Source organism: Ochlerotatus camptorhynchus, unplaced genomic scaffold (genome assembly GCF_037179485.1).
Source record: "Ochlerotatus camptorhynchus isolate MF236.1 unplaced genomic scaffold, CSIRO-AGI_Acam_v1.1 ptg000867l, whole genome shotgun sequence".
Taxonomy (NCBI): Eukaryota; Metazoa; Arthropoda; class Insecta; order Diptera; family Culicidae; genus Ochlerotatus; species Ochlerotatus camptorhynchus.
Genome location: NW_027041326.1, coordinates 146933 through 168483, shown reverse-complemented (window position 1 = coordinate 168483; position 21551 = coordinate 146933). Strand labels below are relative to the sequence as shown.

General features: G+C 36.8%; 1 protein-coding gene across 2 annotated transcripts in view; it reads right to left on the bottom strand.

Annotated features, from left to right (window-relative positions):
- bma (SCY1-like protein bma) overlaps positions 1–21551 on the bottom strand; it is a 142406-nt gene that overhangs the window by 49020 nt on the left and 71835 nt on the right. For both annotated transcript variants that reach the window (XM_065238669.1, XM_065238670.1), the window contains exons 10-14: positions 20810–20986; positions 20498–20570; positions 6969–7105; positions 6697–6910; positions 6468–6626 (exon numbers count right to left, since the gene is read on the bottom strand). In XM_065238669.1, the coding sequence (XP_065094741.1) occupies positions 6468–6626; positions 6697–6910; positions 6969–7105; positions 20498–20570; positions 20810–20986 (760 nt within the window). The remainder of the gene's footprint in view (positions 1–6467; positions 6627–6696; positions 6911–6968; positions 7106–20497; positions 20571–20809; positions 20987–21551) is intronic.

The following is a 21551-nucleotide window of genomic DNA, read 5'->3' as shown; positions in this document are numbered from 1 at the left end:
GTTAGATAATATTTTTGGAATCAGTTTCGATTTTTTTGAAAAAATGTGACTTATATTAACACAACATCCTTTCATAATTAGAATGATTCGGAGCGAACTTCAATAATCTTCATATTGATTGACTGCATTAATTCTTCTTATCCATTTCATCATACTAGGAGAGTAAAAGAGTGGTTCGATTTGACAGCTCGAAAATGGTTCGATTTGGAGGTTCGTCTTCGCATCATCGAGGGTACGAGATTTCCTCTTTGCGAATTACCGAATGATGTTGGTTTGCGTGGGCGTACTTCGGTTTGCGCGTATAGACCCTAGCAAGTTTTGTTTACAAAACAAGATAGGACCTTTTCAAATGTTACGAGAGGTTTTATCAACTTGTTGGCTTCTTAAGCATCGTGTGAATCACCCCTTATTTAAGAATTTAATTTGGGGTCGTGGCATATAAATGAATCCCGATGGCCACGAAAACGGTTCTCCGGAACATCCGTAAAAGTAGTCAATCCATGAAACTGATCCTAGAGTTCCTCAGTTTGTTTGAAAACACTAGAAACTGTCCTAATAGAATGATCTTAGCGTCATATCATATACATGAACCCGGATAGCCACGGAAAAGGTCCTTTGAAAGATCAGGAACATTTTTAGAAGTGGTAAATCCCTGAAACTGATCCTAGAGAACTTCGGTTTATTCGAAAACACATGAAAGAACTAGCATGGTCCAGGATGGCTACAGAAGTGTTCCTCCGGAAGATCCGGAACATCCGTAAATTCTATGAAACTGATCCTAGATTTCCGTGGGGTTTTTCAAAAAAACATTTGGATTGGTGATAAAAAAAATGTTTTCGTGTCATTGGAGTTCAGGTTTATACCACAACTTCAAATTAACTCTTATATCACAGTTCAAAATTTTTTAGAAAAAATTGCAGAGCTAGGATCAGTTTCATGGTTTGGCCATGTTTATGGATGTTCCAGATTATCTGAAGGACCTTTTCCGTGACCATCTGGGTCCATGTTTTTGTGAAGACCCCAAATGTATTCCTACATTACTACAGTTCATAGTGTTTTCGAAAAAAATCCACGGGGGCTTAGAATCAGTAACATGGATTGAAATCTGTTATGGATTATCTGGATCTTCCGCAAGACCGTTTACTTGGCCATCATCCATATTTATTTTTTTCCTTGATTTGTTTTCCGTCGATCTTGTTTTTCGTACTGAGTACCAATTCTACCGACCCCAGGGAGGCATCTTCCATACCTGTACTCTACCTATCGACCCATCAACTCATGGACTGGGGACCAACGGCTATACTTCCCTCAGAAAATCCCGACGGAGTCCACTGGGATTGATCCCAGGCCCTTTAGCGTGAGAGGCAGCCACGCTTATCCCAGGTGCCGCTAAGGTCCATGTTTATGACACATCCCCAAATTCATTATTTTAGGGAAAATGGCTCTAATGTTGGCCTATGGATCTAAGATTGGGCCCATCGTTAAAAATCTGCTATTTATCAATTTTATCTAGGTGCACGCGTCATTGGGACGGTACTAATTGATATTTTTGGTCGCTATTGAAAATTTTATTTACTATAGGCGTAGCCAGAGGAGGCAGGGGGGGGGGTGGTCAACTGCCTCTCCCCCTCTAAACTCAGCAACACAAATGCTTTCAGTGAAATGGCGTTCGGTGAAATGGCATTTCGGGCAGAAAAAAAATGTTATAAACAAAGTGCTTCCTTGACAATAAAAGAATTGAAGGATGTTTTGAAGAAGAAAAACATAAACCATTTAGTGAGTGATATGAGTATACAGAAAAAATTGATGCGATATATAAATAACTGGTAAGCCTTTTTAAAAATGTAAGGTTAGGGGCATTTGGCTGACATTACATCAATTTCCCCTATCACAGTTCCAAGTGTTTAAAAAAAACGCGGAATTCTAGGATCAGTTTAATGGATTCACCACTTTATGGATGTTCCGGATCTTTCGGAGGACCATTAAGTTATCTCCGGTGTTCATATTTAGGACCCATCACACAGCAAAAAAATAATTTTGATATCACGTCAAAGTGGATGCACTACAATCATGTCGAAAATATGGTGTAATATTACTTGCTAAAAAGGACAAAATTATAATTAATACAATGCATGGACTGACATTACGCTGCTTTTACTGCATTTGTTTATTTATGTGGTCATAAAAATTACATGAAATTTTCGACATGATTGTAGTGCATCCACTTTGATGTGATATCAAAATTATTTTTTTGCTGTGCACTGTATTTTGGCTAAGTTGAACATTCTTGCTCATTAATCAAAATTACAGTTTTCAATCCACTTCCAAAATCCATAAACACACCATAAACACACCGACTCTTGCCTCTATATAAAAAAAAATAAAAAACCCTACTTTGAATCTATTTATAACCAAAATAATCTACAGACCCTAGGGATTTTAGTGGTAAAACAAGATTTTAAATTTGCTACACGTTTTTTGGAGGCATCGTGTTCTTGGCGTTAAACCTATGATTTTAACAGGCCAGAAGACATCAGAATCATCCTGCCCCTTAATTCCGCATAGTGGGCTTGACCATTTTGATATGTGCATTTATAATTTTACAGGATCCTTTCAAAAACTGGATGTGCGGGTGTTGTTAGATGTTAGATGACCAGACTGATCAAGACTACGATGGATGGTGTAAAGTGATATCGGGTGCTTTTTTGGACTCGTTTGAAACACGCAAACGACCTTGACGAGTTTGGCCTTTCACGTCTCCTGGACAATTGCGCTACACGGTAAGAAAAAAGTACCCAGAGGCTAGTTTACTTTTACCTACTTTTGACCCTTTTCTCCTTCTTATGTTGTCAAAAACGGAGGAGCAAAACCACCCATAGGGGTAGTAAAGTATGGGAACCAAACGGTGAGTATAATACGTTTTGCCTACCTGTGGGTACAACTAACTTACTTTTGGGTAGAAAGCGAGTTGAAAATTCCACACGAATGCACACAAGTAAATGAAAACTACTTTGACCCGCTTTACCTACTTTTGGCTTTCTGCACTATAGCGAATAGTGACGTTTAACGCACGCACACTAGCGGGTGCATCGCCGTGTAAAGTTTTTTTTTAAATAATTTTCCTCTGTCTAACCTAAAAAATGTATGTAATTAGATCTGTCAAAATGAGTTTGACAAAGATTTGTTATGTATTTTCCTTGGATTTTCACTAATACGCTCTCACATACAGCACCAATACAACCTGACGTGAAAATCTTAATAGTGCCGAGATAAGTGAAAAGAAGCTACGATTGGGTTCTTTTGAAAATCTCCTAGACAACACCGCAAAACGCCCCCAGCATGGTCTTGTTTTGTAGCTGTACCTTTAAACTGAGTTAAGGGCAGCCAATTCATCTCACAACAGAGCAGTTCCAGGCAGAATAGGATTAAAAAAAAAATACAAATTTTGACTCGACCTTTTCTGATTTGCATGAAAGTTTGCATAATCGTGTGTTATGGACAATTATTAACATTTTTGCAAACATTCGGCCATTTTGTATGTTGTAATTTTTTTTGCCGTCTTTGACATTTTCAATAAATCGAGGCACGAAAATTTCACCTCTGATCCCAATGACATCTGAACTAAAGGCCCAAGCGCAATGACAGCGAAAAAGCCCGATCTGAGTAAGCCAACTTGTCGGATTGAAAACTTGTTGGAACCAAATCGACTTCGGTTAGGCATCTTGATGTCATTTGTGACAACTGTCAAAATTTCCGTTTCCGTTCCGCTTCCGTCCACATTGCGTTTGGGCCTTAAGTTGTTTAGAAACGGAAAGTATTTCTGGGAAAACTGTGCACGGAAATATTTTTTTTTTATAATTTTGGGTAAGAATTAAAAAAAAAACAAATAAAAAAATAGTTAAAACTGAAATATTTTGAAGAGCATGTCTTCAATATTTATAATAACTATTTATGAAACTACTTGAAAAATGCAATCTTTTGAAATGTTTAAAACTATGGACACTTGAAAATTGACAGAAATCGTAGAACATCATCTTCGGGTCATATTGTTAAACTCTTGTTAACAAGCAGTTTTATGTAATTTTTGCACAGATAATGATTTAGAATATTTCAAATATTGTTTTATTTGTAGACAGTACATAAAAAAGCGTACTAGCAAAAAGTTTTAAATTTTGACCAAAAGTTCATGATCTACGTTTTTTTCAATTTTTTAATGTCCAATGTATTTTTTTTTTGCATTTTCAAGAGATTTTTATTGAAGATATAGTTAGATATAGTTTTTTCACAGAGATTTTTCTCTACAACTTTGTCTCAGTCATTTCGCTCAGAACTGAATTTTTTGTGTTACAATTTGTAAAAAAAAAATACATAAAAGCAATTTTGAAAACAATTACACTATTCGAATAATTGTCCATAACACACAATTATGCGTAGATTTATGCAAATCAGAGAAGGTCAAGTTTGTCCGAATCGTCATTTGGCCATTTGGCCTGAACTGTAAACGTAAACAATGAATTTAAACACACCCACGCAAACTAGCAATGTCATTCGTTAAAGGAAGTATGCTCTATCAGATGCTGATGTTGCTGACATTGCTTGGATGTGTTTTGATTTACGGGAAATTTTGATGATCCGCCTATTTTAAATGTTGATCTAGAATTCCTCTTATTATGGTTAAATTGTATTTCCAAGCCTAATAACAAGAAAGTGTATTTTAGACCCGGCTATATCCGGTTTGCATGCAACTTTGCATAATTGTGAATTCTCATAAATTTATTTTCTAGACTTTGAGCAAAAATTTACTAAAAAAATATTTGAAATATTTTACCGTGTATATTGTTTTCTGAAAAAGAATTCACTTGTGCTACAAATTCGTCTCGAACGTCATGTCGATTGGAAGTGACGGTTTCGAGTTATGATTTATTGAAAATATCTAATTTGCCATTTTTCAAGTATTTTTGTTGAGTTTTAGCTAAAATGTGCATGGTTGACCATAACAATCAATTATGCAAAGTTTCATGCTAATAGGAGATGGTCGCATCAGATAGATTCTTCATTTGGCGTGAAACTGGTAGAACTGATTGATTTCTTCTTACATATTTTCCCCTGAAAGCTTATGTAAACATCTAGTAGAATACTAAATAGCCGAATTTTTAATTGCACTACTTAAAGAGTACTGGACTCTGGAAAATTTTGATGAAAAATAATAATCTGAATTATACGGTGTAGTGGCCAAAAAAGGTGCGTGACCAACATATTAATGAAAAGTTGATGAAATTACCTTTCCAACGATATAACAACATTAGAAAACGAAAGAATATAATCCGATATAACCATTAAGAAAAGTTTCGAGTTCATTTTTAGTTTGGTGCTTGAAGAGTTAATTGTTGCATGGTTGCAGATGCCTATTAGCTATCCGGAGGCCACAATTTTAATTTAAGACTGCCATCTTAGATTACGGGTTGTCCCTGAAGCACGACTAACTTTTTCGTTTACACCTATACTGCCGTTATACGCATAACTGTCCCATATTCTTTGCAATCCTTATGCATCGAGGGACACGGAAGACACTTTTAATAGTTGATTATCAATGCCTACTATGCTCAAAATAGCACGCATAATTTGTTATGTCCTTTTTGAAATTTCTCTCAACGTTTTTACTTGGTAACATATTTCTGTATCAATTTCAAATGGCGTCCAGCGAGGCTTAGATGTGCGGATTTTGGTCAAGCGCGCTACATATGGCATTTTGAATACATCTTCATGAATATGTTTGATTTTAGGCAATTACATCGACATATTTATTTGATTTTATAGTAGTATTTATTGAGAATCTGTAAATTAGTTTATGGAATGATTTGCCAAGTAAGTTTTAAATGCAAAACAAAAAATCAATTTGTCCTAATGTCTGTCGGCCGTGTGTCCTATAATTCGCCAAAATATTTCAACATTGAGCATTCGTTTAAACAGGTATACCTCGATTTATCGTCGATTTATCGTAAACCATCATTCAATAAAGCAAAGTAGTAACAACATCGGACAGATGAGACAATCCCCCATTTATTGGGAATGCTGATTTGCATGATTGAATTGTTAATTGTGATTTGTTAACGATGGAAGTCAAAACGTTACATCGAGGAATAACTATATTATTTTTATTTTTAATTTCCTACCTAACGACCTTCATAGGAATTCAAAATGTAAGAAGAGTCTAATCCTGCCATAGGTGGATACATTTTTCTTTTTGATTTTAACATTTCGTGATTCCACCAATTTTGTGTGAGTACAAGTTCATTGACTATACTGGCTCTTAATTTGTAAGACACGTTAAAAAGGTTCTTGCATAATCCATTAACTTTCTTGACAAAGTCATGTTCATGTTCCAAAATCATTAGAAGAATAATAAGACGGCTATGGAGTTATTGTGTTCTGAATACATTCCAGTGATAAAGTCAACATTTACTCACCCGGTGAGGAGGCACATGATGGAGCGATCCGTATCTTCGGGGTCATAAGGGTATTGTCCGACAGTCGTCGATTCGGGAATGCGTTGACCACCCGCAGGAAATTGCTATCCGGAGACGAGGGTGAGCCGCCAAACCACCAGCTACCTAGAGCACCCGAACCTGTTACAAAGGGTTATCCAAACACATATAGCATGCACACGTCTAGACTTTCAAATACCTCTTCGGGTACCTGTTGAATTCTTCCGTGCCATATCCTCGGCACTGGAAGTCTTTCGCTGGTCAATTCTCAGATTAGGAATGTTGAACTGCTGTACGTTCATATTGTCAGAGGAGAACTGATGCCGCAGGGGTCGGTGTCGGTCGGGCGAGGGAAGAGATAGGTTGTCCAGTTTCAGCTTATTTCGCTGCTGTCTATCGATTTGGTCCAGCATCTCTTGGAGCACCTGTTGGAGATAATGTCATTAATCCGCGTCCGATCCGAAAATTGCTTGACACACATACCTCCAGAAGGATCATGAATTGTTCGAGATTTAACGAGGGATTCACAGTTTGAGGCAGGAGGGTGGGCATCACTTTCGTGGCCATGGTGTTTACGGTTAGCCCGTACTTTTTATCACACAGCATAATCCGGTAAATATCTGTAGATGAAGTGGCACTGCGTTAGCACTTGTGCATATATATATGTATGATGTATTCATATATTTTTTATTATAAGAGCAAAAATTAGGGCAAGGTAAGTATAGAGGGAGGTAAACCAATCTGCAAGCTAGGAGATTCAAGTGACACTGATTTCTCCGCAATACCTAAGAAACCGATGAGGAGAAGACGGCAGTATTACTCGTAATATTGTCAGGTGCATTTTTTCTGCCTCCGTGGGAAATTCTCCTCTCGCACACTGACTTACTATATTGATTTACCTCTTCTCTAATTACTTTGAGTGTTAATTTCCATTTAATTCCTCATAGTTTTGACACTGATGTAGTCTGCAAATAGTAGGCGAAATGTCAGGATGCAAACAATGTACTGAAATTTAATGGGCACACCCACTCTTTTTTGCTCTTACTCAATATTCCACTAATAATCTGAATGTCTTCTTTTTATTTGAACATGATAGGAAAAACCAAATTTGACTAGTGTTTTTGTATGTCTATGAATAATTTCTATGATTAGGGCAAGCATTTTGTCGTTTAAATGAGTTTTATTGGTCAATTATCTATGTTATCGCATAATTTTCAGCTCATTACGTTTTATTGCATGCCAAACCGTTACCTATACCACAGCATCGTTCACTGTGTAGGATGTACGATTGCCGGGTTCATGTGACTGGTGGAAGGATAATCAGAATTCATATTATGTACCACATCGTTTGGGGTCTCCCAATTGGTTTGCCAGTAAAGGCTTGGCATATTTACCATACCGGAGGCGGGGGTTCGATTCCTCATCCGGTTAATAATTTTCTCGACTTCGCTGGACATAGAGTAAAGTAGTACTTTGCACCAAATAACGATAGCTTAGAAAGCTGACAACTGTGGAAGTGCTCAAAGAAAACTCAAGGTTGAGAACGGATGCAAAGTTCCAGTTGTGACGTAATAGCCTGAATGAAGAAGACCACATCGCTTCCCACCATTTTCACATTGCTATACAGGTAGGTACGTTCACATTGTTACATTGTAGACGGAAATTAATTACATTGAAAGGTTAGCGGTAAGACGTGGGATTGGATGTGGAAAATGAGCAATTTTCTGTCATCTTTTTAGAGTTAATACCTAGTAGGAAATAATTACAGAGTGCAACGGTTAAAAGATGTAAATATGAACTGAGGCTGACCAAGCTGTTCCAGTTAAGAGTAAAAAAAAAATAAAAAAACTGAAGGGTATGTATAGTTATAATTGATAGACCGATTCATAAAATAAGGACGAAAATCCCTGGTGTCTGTGAATTATTCATTAAAAATGTCAATTTATGAAAATATTTAGCATCAAAATAGAAAAGAAACGTCTCGCCTGAAAAAAAAATTGAAAAATAATATATTAATAATTAATTGTAGTAACTAACATGTATTGCATAAATCTCCGTCTAGTATGGATGGGACCGATTACTCGCGGTTTATCGAGGTTTACTCGGGGTTAGAGGGTTGTCATTTTAGAGGAAATGGTCAGAGAAGGAGCATGGGAATGAGGTTTCGCTGTCTCATCAGTGAATTTAAGATGGGTTTTTTTTTTAAATTAATGCGAAAAATAATTTAGCTGTGGCGAATGATCATCGCAGTGCGGGGTTTTCGGCAACCACTGCACCAAATTGGACAAGTACCACATGAAACGTACTATAGCCACATTATTATGAACCGAACATATTTGGAACCGGTCAACTGGTTCGGGAGATATGGTCAGAATTCTTCCGGAGACCAGAGGTCCAGTGAGCACAGGTCTAGAAATGACCATAAACGCTACAAACCCATAAGGTGGCACACAAAATCGCAAGAAAATTTGAAAACATGATCATCCAAACATATTATCGCCGGGGAAGTGGTCAAAAGCATATTGACTCAAAACCATCATCATCAAAACCATCGCATGAGAACTGATACACATTGTCATTGGTGGTTATATTGAGTGCAGTGGACTACATTGGCCACCCACCTGAGGAGGAGGAAATAACTCATGAATACCTAATCCTGATACCAAAATTTGGTATTTTATTTTAGTATTTTACCTCTTATGTCAGGCTAATCCATCCCAATTCAAGGTATATCTCGATACCTGCTCGGTCACGGACATGTTCCGTATGCCACCCGGGAACAAAAAAATGTTTTTGTCGGAAAATAAATTAGTGCGAAAGGTCACATCTCAAAATAGGTGGATGAATTCAGGTTTTTATTATTGATGTTAGAGCTCCGAAATAAATATCACTTAATATTTGGTCTGGAAAAATATAATTTCAGTTGCAATCAAGGTCACTAAGTTGTCCGTTTTACCCTAGTTTACATTTGTCAAGAAATTGTACACTCCACATGTTTGATACATTTTTACATTTCTTTATAAACTGTCACAGCCTAATGAAAGAAAAAGGTACCAAGGGGCTGTTCATAAACTAGACCTCCCTCCCCCCGCGTAGACAATCGTGCATACAATTTTTTCAAATTTTTATTCATTTTTTGCAAATTTGTATGGACTGTAGACATTTGTCAACTAAATAGCCTAAATTCGATAGCGCTGTTTCCAAGCATTTATCGTGGGATTCCCAGGCACTCCCAGATTTCATTTTCAATCGGCTACGTTGGCTTTACATTGGGCTACCTTTTACTACAATCATAGTTAGCGCAAATAAATGCATCTATGTGATGTTTTCCATTTCCTATTGTGGACAATCAGTTCATAATTTTCCTTAACATGTTGAAGGTACTCTCAAAAGTGATCGTATTTAAAGTACTGATTTTAACAAAACAAAGTTGAAAACGAAAGTGCACGACACAGTCCGCATCGCGCTCTCTTTCCGTGCGGATCTATTTGCTTTTTGCTGAAGGAAGTGTTACTACCAACAATCAATACGGAACTAACGATTTTAAATTGGCTCACTACTTGACTAGCCTATTGGTCCCAAGCAAACGATTAACGTATCCCATTCTAGTCAAAATTCTAGTACTACGCAATGTTTGTTTTGATTCGCTATGAAAGTTTGACAGATGAATTGAGGGGTTATTGGTTTTTCCTATGTTTCGAGGGGTGAATCGATTAGCTTGGGACCGAAGAGAGTACCAGAGCTGAGCCAAAAAGTTGAACACGTTAGTTCGGGACCTTCTACTCTTAGAGTTACCTCTATGTTACTACTACCTAAAGCTACAACAAATTTAAACATCACTTTTGAGTGCTCAACCTGTAAAATGTCTACCTTTTTCAACTCTTATTCCTCTTCGATACTTGTTTGGACCCTACCCGAGGTAATCCTTCTTGGATATCGATTTGGAAATTTCCTCTTCGATCCTTCAGATTCTTATAGTAATCTGCTTGGAAGCCGCCATGGCGCCTAAACGCAAAAGAAAGGGGCAAACTCTTGATCCCCCTTCTGATGAAAATAATTTGAGCAATCAATTTGATTTGCTCACGGTTGATGAGAATGATCCATCCAAGAAAAATTCTAGTAAATTTTCCCGGCTTAATGCCAAGAAGGAAAAGATTCCCCCTATTGTGATAACCACTTCCGATTTCCATGCTCTTCGCATGGAACTTTTGAACTTCGTGAAGGTTAAGTTTTCACTACAAATTGGACGTCGGGGTGAATGCCGTGTATTGGCTGAAACCTTGGACGGATTTAAATGTCTTCTCAAGTATCTTACTGAGAAGCAGCACAAATTTTTTACTTACGACACCAAAACTAAACGTGTGTTCAAGGTTGTCATGAAAGGACTGCCAGTGGTGAATCCCTGGATCAGATCAAAGATGAACTGACAAAATTACTTGAAGTTGTGCCACTTCAAGTAATCAAAATTAAAATTAAATCCCCTCGTGGCGATTCGCCGAACGGGATTTCTAATGATTTTTATTTAGTTCACTTCAAGTCTAGTGAACTAAACAACCATAAGGCCTTAGAAAAAGCTAGCCTTATGCTCCATGTCTGAGTGAAGTGGGAACACTTCAGGAAGACTGGAGGATATTTCCAAAACCTCACCCAGTGCCGAAAATGCCAGGGATGGGGTCACGTAACTAAAAATTGCTACATGCCAGCTAAATGCACGAATTGTGGTGATTCCTCTCACCCAAAGGACGACTGTCCTGTGAAGGAAGATCCTAAGAAATTTAAATGTTCAAATTGTGGTGAAACCCACAAATTTTTGGGAATGTAAGGCTCGCAAAGCGATCCTACACTCTCGTTCTAAGTGACAGGTAGACACCGCTACCACGGTACAAATTCCTCTGCTGTTAACAACGGTCAGCGAGGAACAAATTCTACATTCGTACCCATAGGTACAAATATCACCCCTGCTTCAAATTTTTCAGGGGAGTAGGTATACCCTCGCTGCTAACAATATTCAGCGAGTTAATGGAGCTACCTATGCTGCTATTGCACCGGGTAGAAATCAAAATAATTCTTATTCTAAAATCAATGGAATTCAAACGGAAATTTTGACAATTTTGGCTTAAGAAGCATTACTGCTCCTAAAATGGAATTTTTACAGAAATCATTAATTGACATGATTTCTGATATGCTTAAATCTAATTCCATGTTTGATGCTATTCAAACTGGAGTAAAATTTGCGAACAATATTGTCATGACTTTGAAATTCAGCAATGAATTTTAAATCATTAAATGTTTTAAATTGGTATGCTCGATCTCTTAAAGATAATGAAGACGAGCTATTTAACTTTATGAGAGTTCATAACGTGCTTATTGCCGTTATAACTGAAACGTTCCTTAAACCTGCCATAAGTTTAAGAGGGACGCAAATTATTTCATTTATAGAAATGATCGTCTTCATGGAGCCTGTGGTGGCGTTGCCATCATTTTTCATAGATTCAATCAAACATAAAATTCTTTCTTCATTTGAAACCAAAGTTTTTGAAACTTTGGGAGTTTCTGTTGAAACAAAATTTGGACAACTTACGTTTATAGCTGCCTATTTGCCATTCCAATGCGTAGGCCAGCAAGAGAATTTTCTCAAGGGTTACCATCAGAAACTTACCCGTCATAGGTCTAAATTCTTCATTATTGGTGATTTTAATGCAAAACACCGCTCATGGAACAATGCGCAAAGCAATTCCAATGATAATATTCTGTTTGATGATTGTTCTGCAGGTTATTACACTATTCAATATCCAAACAGCCCAACATGCTTTTCTTCAGCACGAAATCCCTCAACTATTGATTTGGTCTTAACTGATTCATGTCAACTTTGTAGCCAATTGGTTACCCATGCTGACTTCGGTTCTGATCACCTTCCAGTAACTTTTGAAATATCCCAAGAAATAATTTCTAATCCCAACAGCTCTACTTTCAATTACCATAGAGCTGATTGGGAGCAATATCGAACTTTTATGGAATATAACTTTGATCCAAACATTCCTTTGCAAGCCAAAGATGAAATTCTTTTTGCTCTTGAATCTCTGACTACTTCTATAATTGAAGCAAGAGCTGTCTCAATACCAAAATGCGAGGTAATATCAAAGAACACGCGATCCTGCCATGAAAGTTATTTGGCGGGATTTGCAAAAACAAATTAAAAAGCGATTCTCTACCCTTTTAGAAACTCACAAAAATTTTGAAAAAACCTCAAAAGCCTATTCCAGCGCTTAAAGAAGTTGGTCAAATTTTGATCACAAATTCGGAAAAAACTCAGAAACTTGCTAAGCAATTCGAGAGTTCCCATAATTTCAGTTTTGGTCTTACTAGTCCTATTGAGAATCAGGATGCTCGGGATTATTTGAATATTTTCTCTCGGGAATATTTTTGATGATTCCTGGGGGACTGATTTGGACGAAGTAAGGTCTATAACTAAAAAGTTTCATAATATGAAAGATCCAGGTGATGATGGAATTTTGTATATCCTTCTACTCTTAGTTTTAGTTTTAAGATGTTAATTGTTATACTGACATGTAGGTTTAGAAAACCTGTTTAAAATACTGAATTGCCAAGGCAGGAACAATGTAAAAACAATTAGATATATATCATAACAATTAAGGCTGGTAAGTTACTGTAGTAACTGGAGCACCTAGGTTAAAATGAAAAGTAATTTATTTTGAATGTGGAACAAATAATGAGTTAAAAAAAAAGTGCACGACACGAATCTTTTTTGTGATAATTTTCAAATAAAGCCAACATGGACAAGCTTCTGTCCACGCTTGACCACGGAGGGGTAGGAGGGAGTCAAAAATCATGCTTTTTTCTCCACACGGTATATATATGGCCCCTATTAAAAAGGCGTATTGTAACAATAATTGTCCAAATTTGAGTGTGTAAAATGCATCTTTACCACTTTTAAAGATTCACAAGTTAGCATAGTGTACTTTGAGCAACGTGTTGGAATGGATGATGCCAATAATAAGTAATTTGTATTAAAGTACATGAATCCACCCTATTGTAAATATATTGGAAAATATATACGTATTGCTATAATTTGCAACCAGTTTCATCAAAATCTGATAACAATCGGAATTTATACAGCCAAAACTGTACCTTGGATCAATTTAACCCCATGTTGTATTTTTTTTATTTGTAACATATGTTTTATAATTCCATCGTGACTAGGTGTGACCACTAGAAATCTGTTATAATAAATGAAAACAGCTCCAAATAACTTGAAAATTATATCGTGCTATAAATTGTTCGAAAAAATTACGTTGTCTGTACCCTGGGGTCAATTTGGCAACAAATTAAAATTGCCGTATCTAAGTGAAATTCCTAACCTTCAGCAAATATTTTCAGGAATACAAGGTGTTCAAAACGGGCACACGACGTTAGGCATACGGTCGTTAGGCATATGCTCGTAAGGCATACGGTCGTTAGGCATACGGACGTTAGGCATAATGTACGATAGGCATAATGGACATTGGGCATAAAGGGCGTTAGGCATAATGGACACTAGGCATAATCTTTCCGATGAATTCCAGAAAGATGATATTGGGGAGCGTCTATTGATTGCTGACTTCGGTGACAATAATGAAAGAGCCTTAATTTTTGGAACTCATGAAAACTTGCGACGTCTTGAAGAGGCAAAGTATTGGGTTACAGATGTTACGTTTGCCACAGTTCCTTGTTTGTTTCGGCAACTCGTAACAACTCGTCACATCGCTCCCTCACGTCAGCAGACGGTTCCGCTAGTTTTCATTCTGATGACAACAAAAACAGAATCTTTGTATCGAAAAATATGACAGGAAATCCTGGATGCAGCAGGTATGTTTTCTTTTGTTATTGAATGAAAAACCACCGAATTCACCATTCTTCATTTCATGAGCTGTTCTTTGGCATCATATTTTATTCAACCTTGGCTGTTTTTTTGTTATTGAATGAAAAATCACACAATTCACCATTCTTTATTTCATGAGCTGTTCTTTGAGCAAAGCCTTTTCTTCTTTGACAATTGCAATATGTGTGTAAGAATATATTACAACAAATGTGTGATTTTTTTTATTTCTAGATGCGATTGATTTCAAGATATAGTTCAAAACTATGCTGAGTTTTCGTTGCCAGATTACTTAACCGCTATCGCTACTAATCTTGGATCTAAGCAAATATGTAGCTACGTCACTTATGATATGATAAATAATGGATTCCAAACTGTGCTTATTAAATAAACGTTTGTTTAACTTGTATAATTTTTTATTCAACGCTTAGCCTAATTTAAGCATTGTTTACCATGCTCGGAACAGATTTCTAGAGTTGCACAGCAGCAAGCTATTTTATGCGTAACGTCCATTATGCCTAAGGTATATTATGCCTAACGTCCATTATGCCTAATGACTTTATGCCTAACGTCCATCATGCCTAACGTCCGTATACCTAACGTCCGTATGCCTAACGTCCGTATGCCTAACGTCCGTATGCCTAACGTATTTATGCCTAATGGGGTACACTCGTTCAAAACTATGGATAGTGTATATACATAATTTACACACTAGATGGTGCTAGTTCAGAAATAAACAGGTAACGTTATCTTATATTTAAGAAACCTGCGCACATGGAAGCTTATTGTGTTGGGCAAAGTTGTTCAGATGGAAATGACTTATTTTAAGGTAAATAGTTCAGCTAAGAATTCACTAACTAGGAAGCGCTAGTGCGTCATGCATTTTTAAATTACTTTAAAAAAAATAACATTTCAACAAGATAGAAGGTTCCTATCTTCGGCAATGTTGTTTAGATGGACTAGACCTATTCTATAGTAAACAGTTTGGTTTAGAATCCATTCACCGCACAGAAAACAAATCTGAATTTTAACTATCGCGTAAAATCTCCCTGCAATCTCCCATAATTTTGAGCATAAACAGCGATATCGTTTACAAGCTTGCATACAATATTGCTAATTTATGCGATATTGCGCCTAAATTCACACGAAATATCGCATAAATTTATGCCAAATCTAGCGTTAATTTAATATCTCGCAGAAATTTACATGAATTTTTAGAACGGTGCAGCCCGTGCTAGTGTGACATTCATTTTTAATTTTGTTCAACTTAACATCTTGACTTGATAGGTACAGTTGTTCTGATGAACTGGACCTATTCTATAGTAAACATATCAGAGTTCACTCACTTCCACTCAGACAGCGCTAGTGTGAAATATTTTTTTAATTTTCTGTTACTTAACGTCTTGACTAGAAAGAAGGTTCCCGTTTTCGGAAAAGTTGTTTATTTAGACTAGATCATTTCAATGGCAAACAGTTCAGCTCATAATACACTCACCAGGTGATATCATTTTTCTGCCTATTCTTAACATCCTGACTGAATTTTGAACTGAACTGTTTACTCTAGATTAGGTCTTGTTCGTCTGAAAAACTTTGCCAAAGATGGGAACCTCTTTCATGTCAAGATGTAAAGTTAAAGCAAATTTAAAATGAATGACACACTAGCGCCAATTGGAGTGTAAATTACGAATTAAAATGTTTATCATAGAATAGCTGTAGTCCATCTGAACAATATTGCTGAAAATATGAACGTTCAAGTCATGATGTTAAGTTAAATGGAAATTAAAAATAAATGGCACTAGCGCCACCTGGTGAGTGTATTCTGAGCAGAACTGTTTACCTTAGAATAAGTCTTTTCCATCTTGCCGACGACAAGAAGCTTCCATATGAGCAGGATCTGTAGATATAAGATAGCGTATCTTGATTATTTTCGTATTGGCGCCATCTAATGTGTAAATTGTGAAATAATAAGTTGTTTAATAAGTGTTGTTTAATGGATTTTAATTCAGCCTTAGTTTGAATATTTGTTGTACATTGACCACGTTAAGCTTTGTTCAGCTTTTAAACATCTAAATCTGGTGATTTTAATCAGCCGAAAGCTTAACAGTAATATAAATTATGAGCTTTTTATGACATTAAATAACAGTCTTTTCCAACCGTTGTTCAGCCTTCTAGTTTTAATTTGAAAAAAAAAAAAATGGAAGACCACATATCATATGTATTTTTATGGGACTGAATAGGATTTACATATTTATACTGTCTAAAAATTACCTTTGCATTTCGAACCGGCAGCCGCTGATTCATAGGCATCAATCATACCTACTGAACCACTTAAGCATATGTGTGGCAAAATGTAAACACGTCAAATTTAAGTTGAATAACAGCAACCAGAAGAGGTTTATACAGCAATGCAGAATTGTAAACAACAACTGGTGACAGTAAAACATTCCTCTCATTTTCAAGAGTAGTTAACACCAGTGCTGCAAAATCTCGACAGTACACGGTGATATTGACAATTCTGCTTTGGTCACTCATTTGAGCTAACAGTCATAGTCAAGGCAAACCATGTCAATTGTCAATGACAATGGTGTCAGTGACGAACATGTGCAGATTTGTTTATTAGCTAAATTTGTAACGAAATTAAATGACTTGAGCAAAACAATTACATGGATCCATTTCAGTGAACAAGTATCTACGTCCTGAGCTACTTGGATAACAATAATGTGACACAGAATGTACTAAATTACACTTTTTGTTACCAGGTGAATCTTTGTCATTGACGAAAAAATGAATGAGATTTTGACGAAGGTTTTTTTGAGGATCAAGTCTGTCAGTGACTATGTGACGAACAATTTTGTCAGTATCGCGCGAAAGTCTGTCAATGACAATGACAAATCTCAGCACTGGTTAACACAATGTGGACTCAAGTGCGCGATTTATTTCGATGGTCATGTGGAAGCTATTTTAGTGCCATAATCGAGTTATATTTTCGGAATGCTGTCTGAAAATTCAGTGCAATATAGCACTCAAAACAAAGAAATAGAAATGTTAATATTTCTAAAAAGCTCATCGACCTTATCTCTACTGCTGCTGCTGCTGCTTGGGGTTAGAAATGTAGACAGTGAATTTAGAAGAACTAAAATGACGGAAATGTGAGTGTGAGTGACACTGACTACATTTAACAAATCAGTCTATCCAAATATTTGTAGTGCATTGCTGATTTGTGGAGTAGTGTTAAGCTAAAATAAGGCTTGTTCAATCTTTTGACCAGGTAACTTATTGAGGTTGAATTATGGGGATACAATTAGCTTCATGCACTACTAATCAACAATATATTCAGCCTGCTGTTAATCAGTTTTGTACACCCTAAATCAACCAATAATCAGCTTCTGTTCTTACTGTTCAGCTTGAATTGTTACTTGGGCTATCTATCCGCAAACCAAAAATGTATGACATTGAATGTTAGTTGCATTTCCTATCATCCTCCGCAGCAAATACCGCAGATAATGATATGAGTTGACCATGCAGATGATGTTATGATTTTTTACCATATTTTTTTTCGTGTTCAGTGTACGCTTTCGATTATACCATCAAGCTTTTTATTTATAACATTGTAGAACGACGCACACACTTGCCACGATTCAAGCATACGAAGTCGAGTGTGAGAAGAAATGAGCGCTTCTTATTCGCTTTTAGACTATCCTTATTCAGAAGCATGGAAAGAGCAGTGGAGAAAGCACAGGTCTGAAAATCGCAACGTTCGTGGTTCGACTCCAGTCGGCAGCATTTACAATTTTTTTTCGACACGATTCATTTCACTCACTAATACACTCCCCATTTTTCACTTTCCAATTTCTTGCATTGGACCGCAGGTTGGTATATTGCATCCTCTATTGAGGTGGTCTTCACAAACATCCTGCGATGTGAATCCCTCATAATTGTAAGAAAATCTTATATCTTTTGGTTTGGTGTGGTTTTGAAGACTTTGTGCTCCTGAACATATTTGAGAAAGGAAGCAACAGCATCTCTAACATTGAAATATTCCACTTCATGAGTACACTTTTACATAGCTCCTTCCCACGAAAGATCGGCCGCAAACAATGATTGATAATATTAACTTAAGTTCACTAACTTTACTTGGCAAAGCATTTGAATTTCAATAAATCATTGAAATTTCGCTAATACATACACGGAAATTTTGATCTGGGGTCCAGACAGCATAAGTTTTTTAAGGCACAGACAATGGGATAGCGCATTTGCCTTTTTCTCCTGAATATCATTTGAGCTCAGGGGGTTGGGAAAGACAACATCTTGCCAAGCAGCAGAGATTCAAGAATTGTTCCCATTATTTTGATCATCATAAAACACCAGTAATTTTTTTTTAGGCTTTCAATTAATCAGTTTTTTGTTGCTATGAACTCATTGTCTTGAAAATAAATTGAAAACAGATTAAAACTTTGATTTTATATAGATTTTCCAAAAATAGTTCATTGTTCTAGCCCCATTCAACCAGATATGGAATAATTCCATATAATAAATAAGAAATTCAAAGTACCAACATTAATGTGGAGTAGCTGCAAACGTACATACTTTTCGCTAGGACCTCAGTAAAACATGATTGGTTGGTGTTACCTATTTACCGAGATTCAGCAAACAAGAATAAGCGTATTTTTCTGCAGAGTAAATATACATCTAGCATAGTTGCTCCCACTTGACACCAGTAGTAAAAGTTAAAAAATGGAATTTTCATCTTTTTGCGATGATGCACAATCAGTCTAATTTGCAGTCTGAATCAGTCGCACTCGCACTAATTAGAAGGTGTACCTACCGAGGCCATCAGTGTTTGCATCATTTGCATCATTTTTAGATGGAAGCATACATAGGGTTAACTACCCCATTTCCGGCCTATCAAGCACAACCCGCACTTAGTTATTATTACTGATGGCTTCCAAATTTATTTACCTTTCCGCACGTACAGTAAGATTTGCTAAAGAGAAACAAATTGTTGAGATATTGTTAAAAGTCTAAGACTGCTTCTTGACGCCAAACTTGGCCTATGGATTCCAAACTCGGCCTAACGCATTGAAACGCCATTGAAACGCCAATGAATTCACTTTGGCCTATTAGATGAGGTAAAGATTGATTCGGTTGAAGCACTTCATCTGTTTTTGAGAATATTCGGTGCAAACATTCATATCACGCGTTCTCATTGACTTCGTTCGGTAGCATTTGAACTAAAGTATCGTACCAAACGCATAATTTACCTGTTAACACCGAAATCATAGATTTATTTGATGTTTTCTGCTTGGATAGGCCCAAAATGGGCGCTTAGGCCGAAGTAGTGCTCTACCCTATTATGTTTCATAAATGTCGTCCAGTTTGAGTGTGCACATGGTCAGGTCGGACAGCTGAAACGTTGTGATCTCATTTTCTGCCACTCTGCGCTACATCCGGAGAGTTTCAGCAAGCCATCGGAGTATAATCCCTCCATTTGAATATTCTGACCCCTGGACTCATGGTTACCGAGAAAGTCCGTGGCATACGGGTTGCCATGCAGTACAATCCACAAACACTCGTCGTCATTATACTGTATGTAGTGATGTACTGCTACTACTAGCTGGACTACCCAGCATCCTCTTGCTCGGAATAAAACAATGGAAGGAATGACTTTCATGCCCCGAAAGCGTTGGCGCATAATGACTTGACTGTTTGAATTCATGCTCGCATAATGGAAAACAAACATATTCCATATTCAGCATGGTCTTTCGCGTGGCTTGAAAGAACGGGATTGTTGCAGCTATTATAAAGCAAATAGTACCAAGGTGGAACTTTATTTTCGTGGGAATTGAATGATATAGATATAAGGCATTAAATAGCTTATTGTTACACAATAGGCATCAACATTATCATCATGTCTTGTAAGGATTAGAGAAGCGAGTGCCTTGCTGTGCTTCCCTATTAACAGTGGAACAGGGGAGGGACGGCAGTTGGACTGCACTCAGAAATAAATAGTATTCTTAACGGGTAAGCTCGTTCTTGAAAATGAAACCAGGACAGTAAACTGTATATTTTTTGTACTCGAACTGGAAATCTATAACCACTGAAACATTCGATGGCATACATTTGCATCAATACTTACTGACAACTCGTATAATAATATCCGGATCCGTTAACCTAACTTCGAGTAACAAAGGCAGTACTTCGTCTATTATCTGTTATCCGTTGCATCAGCGTTGCAGGAGAAAATGAAACAAAGCATGATTACCCAAACGTTCAATTTTAGTTTTATGTTGGAATAATCCTGAAATCTTGCTCCGCAAACGCAACTAGGAGCGCTTTAGCAACAGATTTATCTGTGCAAGAATGTTGAAATAGATGAAATGTAACGTAACATGGTATGAAAACGAGCAAATATCGTACATCTTATCGACGTTGCAAATCCACCACTCACCTGTGACTTGTCGAGCTTGTCTAGAGTTCGTTCCACACATTGCAGCACATTGCCCATAATCTTCAGATCGCTTTGGTTCTTCTCAAAAACTGATTTTAGCTTTGGTAGCACCAGTTTCTTAATCGTTATGTCATCCAAGTAGTCGTACACGTTCGTTACAGCTACCAGTGCAGCGCTCTATTTTTTTTTGCATTGGAGTGGGGTGAGGGAAAATGTAGGGGATTAGAAAATGCACATCGAATTTGATTTCAACGTTTGTAATTCTTTATGTATCGTAGGTTGACTGGGAATGTACTCAAAATGGCTGCTCGTTGAAACTAGGTATCTGGTTTGAAAAGATTCTTTAATGTCCATTTTAAAACGATTGTTCTGTAGAAATCTATTAAAAACTGGCAGATATTGCAGATTTTCAATGTATTATCCATTATTGAATTGAGGCTAGAGTTCTCAAATGGTTTGAATCATACTTAATTAACCACCAACAAATAGTTAGATTCAAAGGTAAAAAAATCGAACCCTATTAAATGGCGTATTCGTGGAAAATGGCACACACATAAACAGCTGTAACTTTTTAACTATTATACCAAATGTCTAGAAATTTTCAGTGAATTAATGTTTAGTCCATAACGTACATATGTGATGTTTATGATGGTCTGAGAGGTGGTTGGAGTAATAGTCATGAGCAGGCATGGAAAATCATTCACATTCATTTCATGCATTCATTTGCCTCTAACTTTTTTCA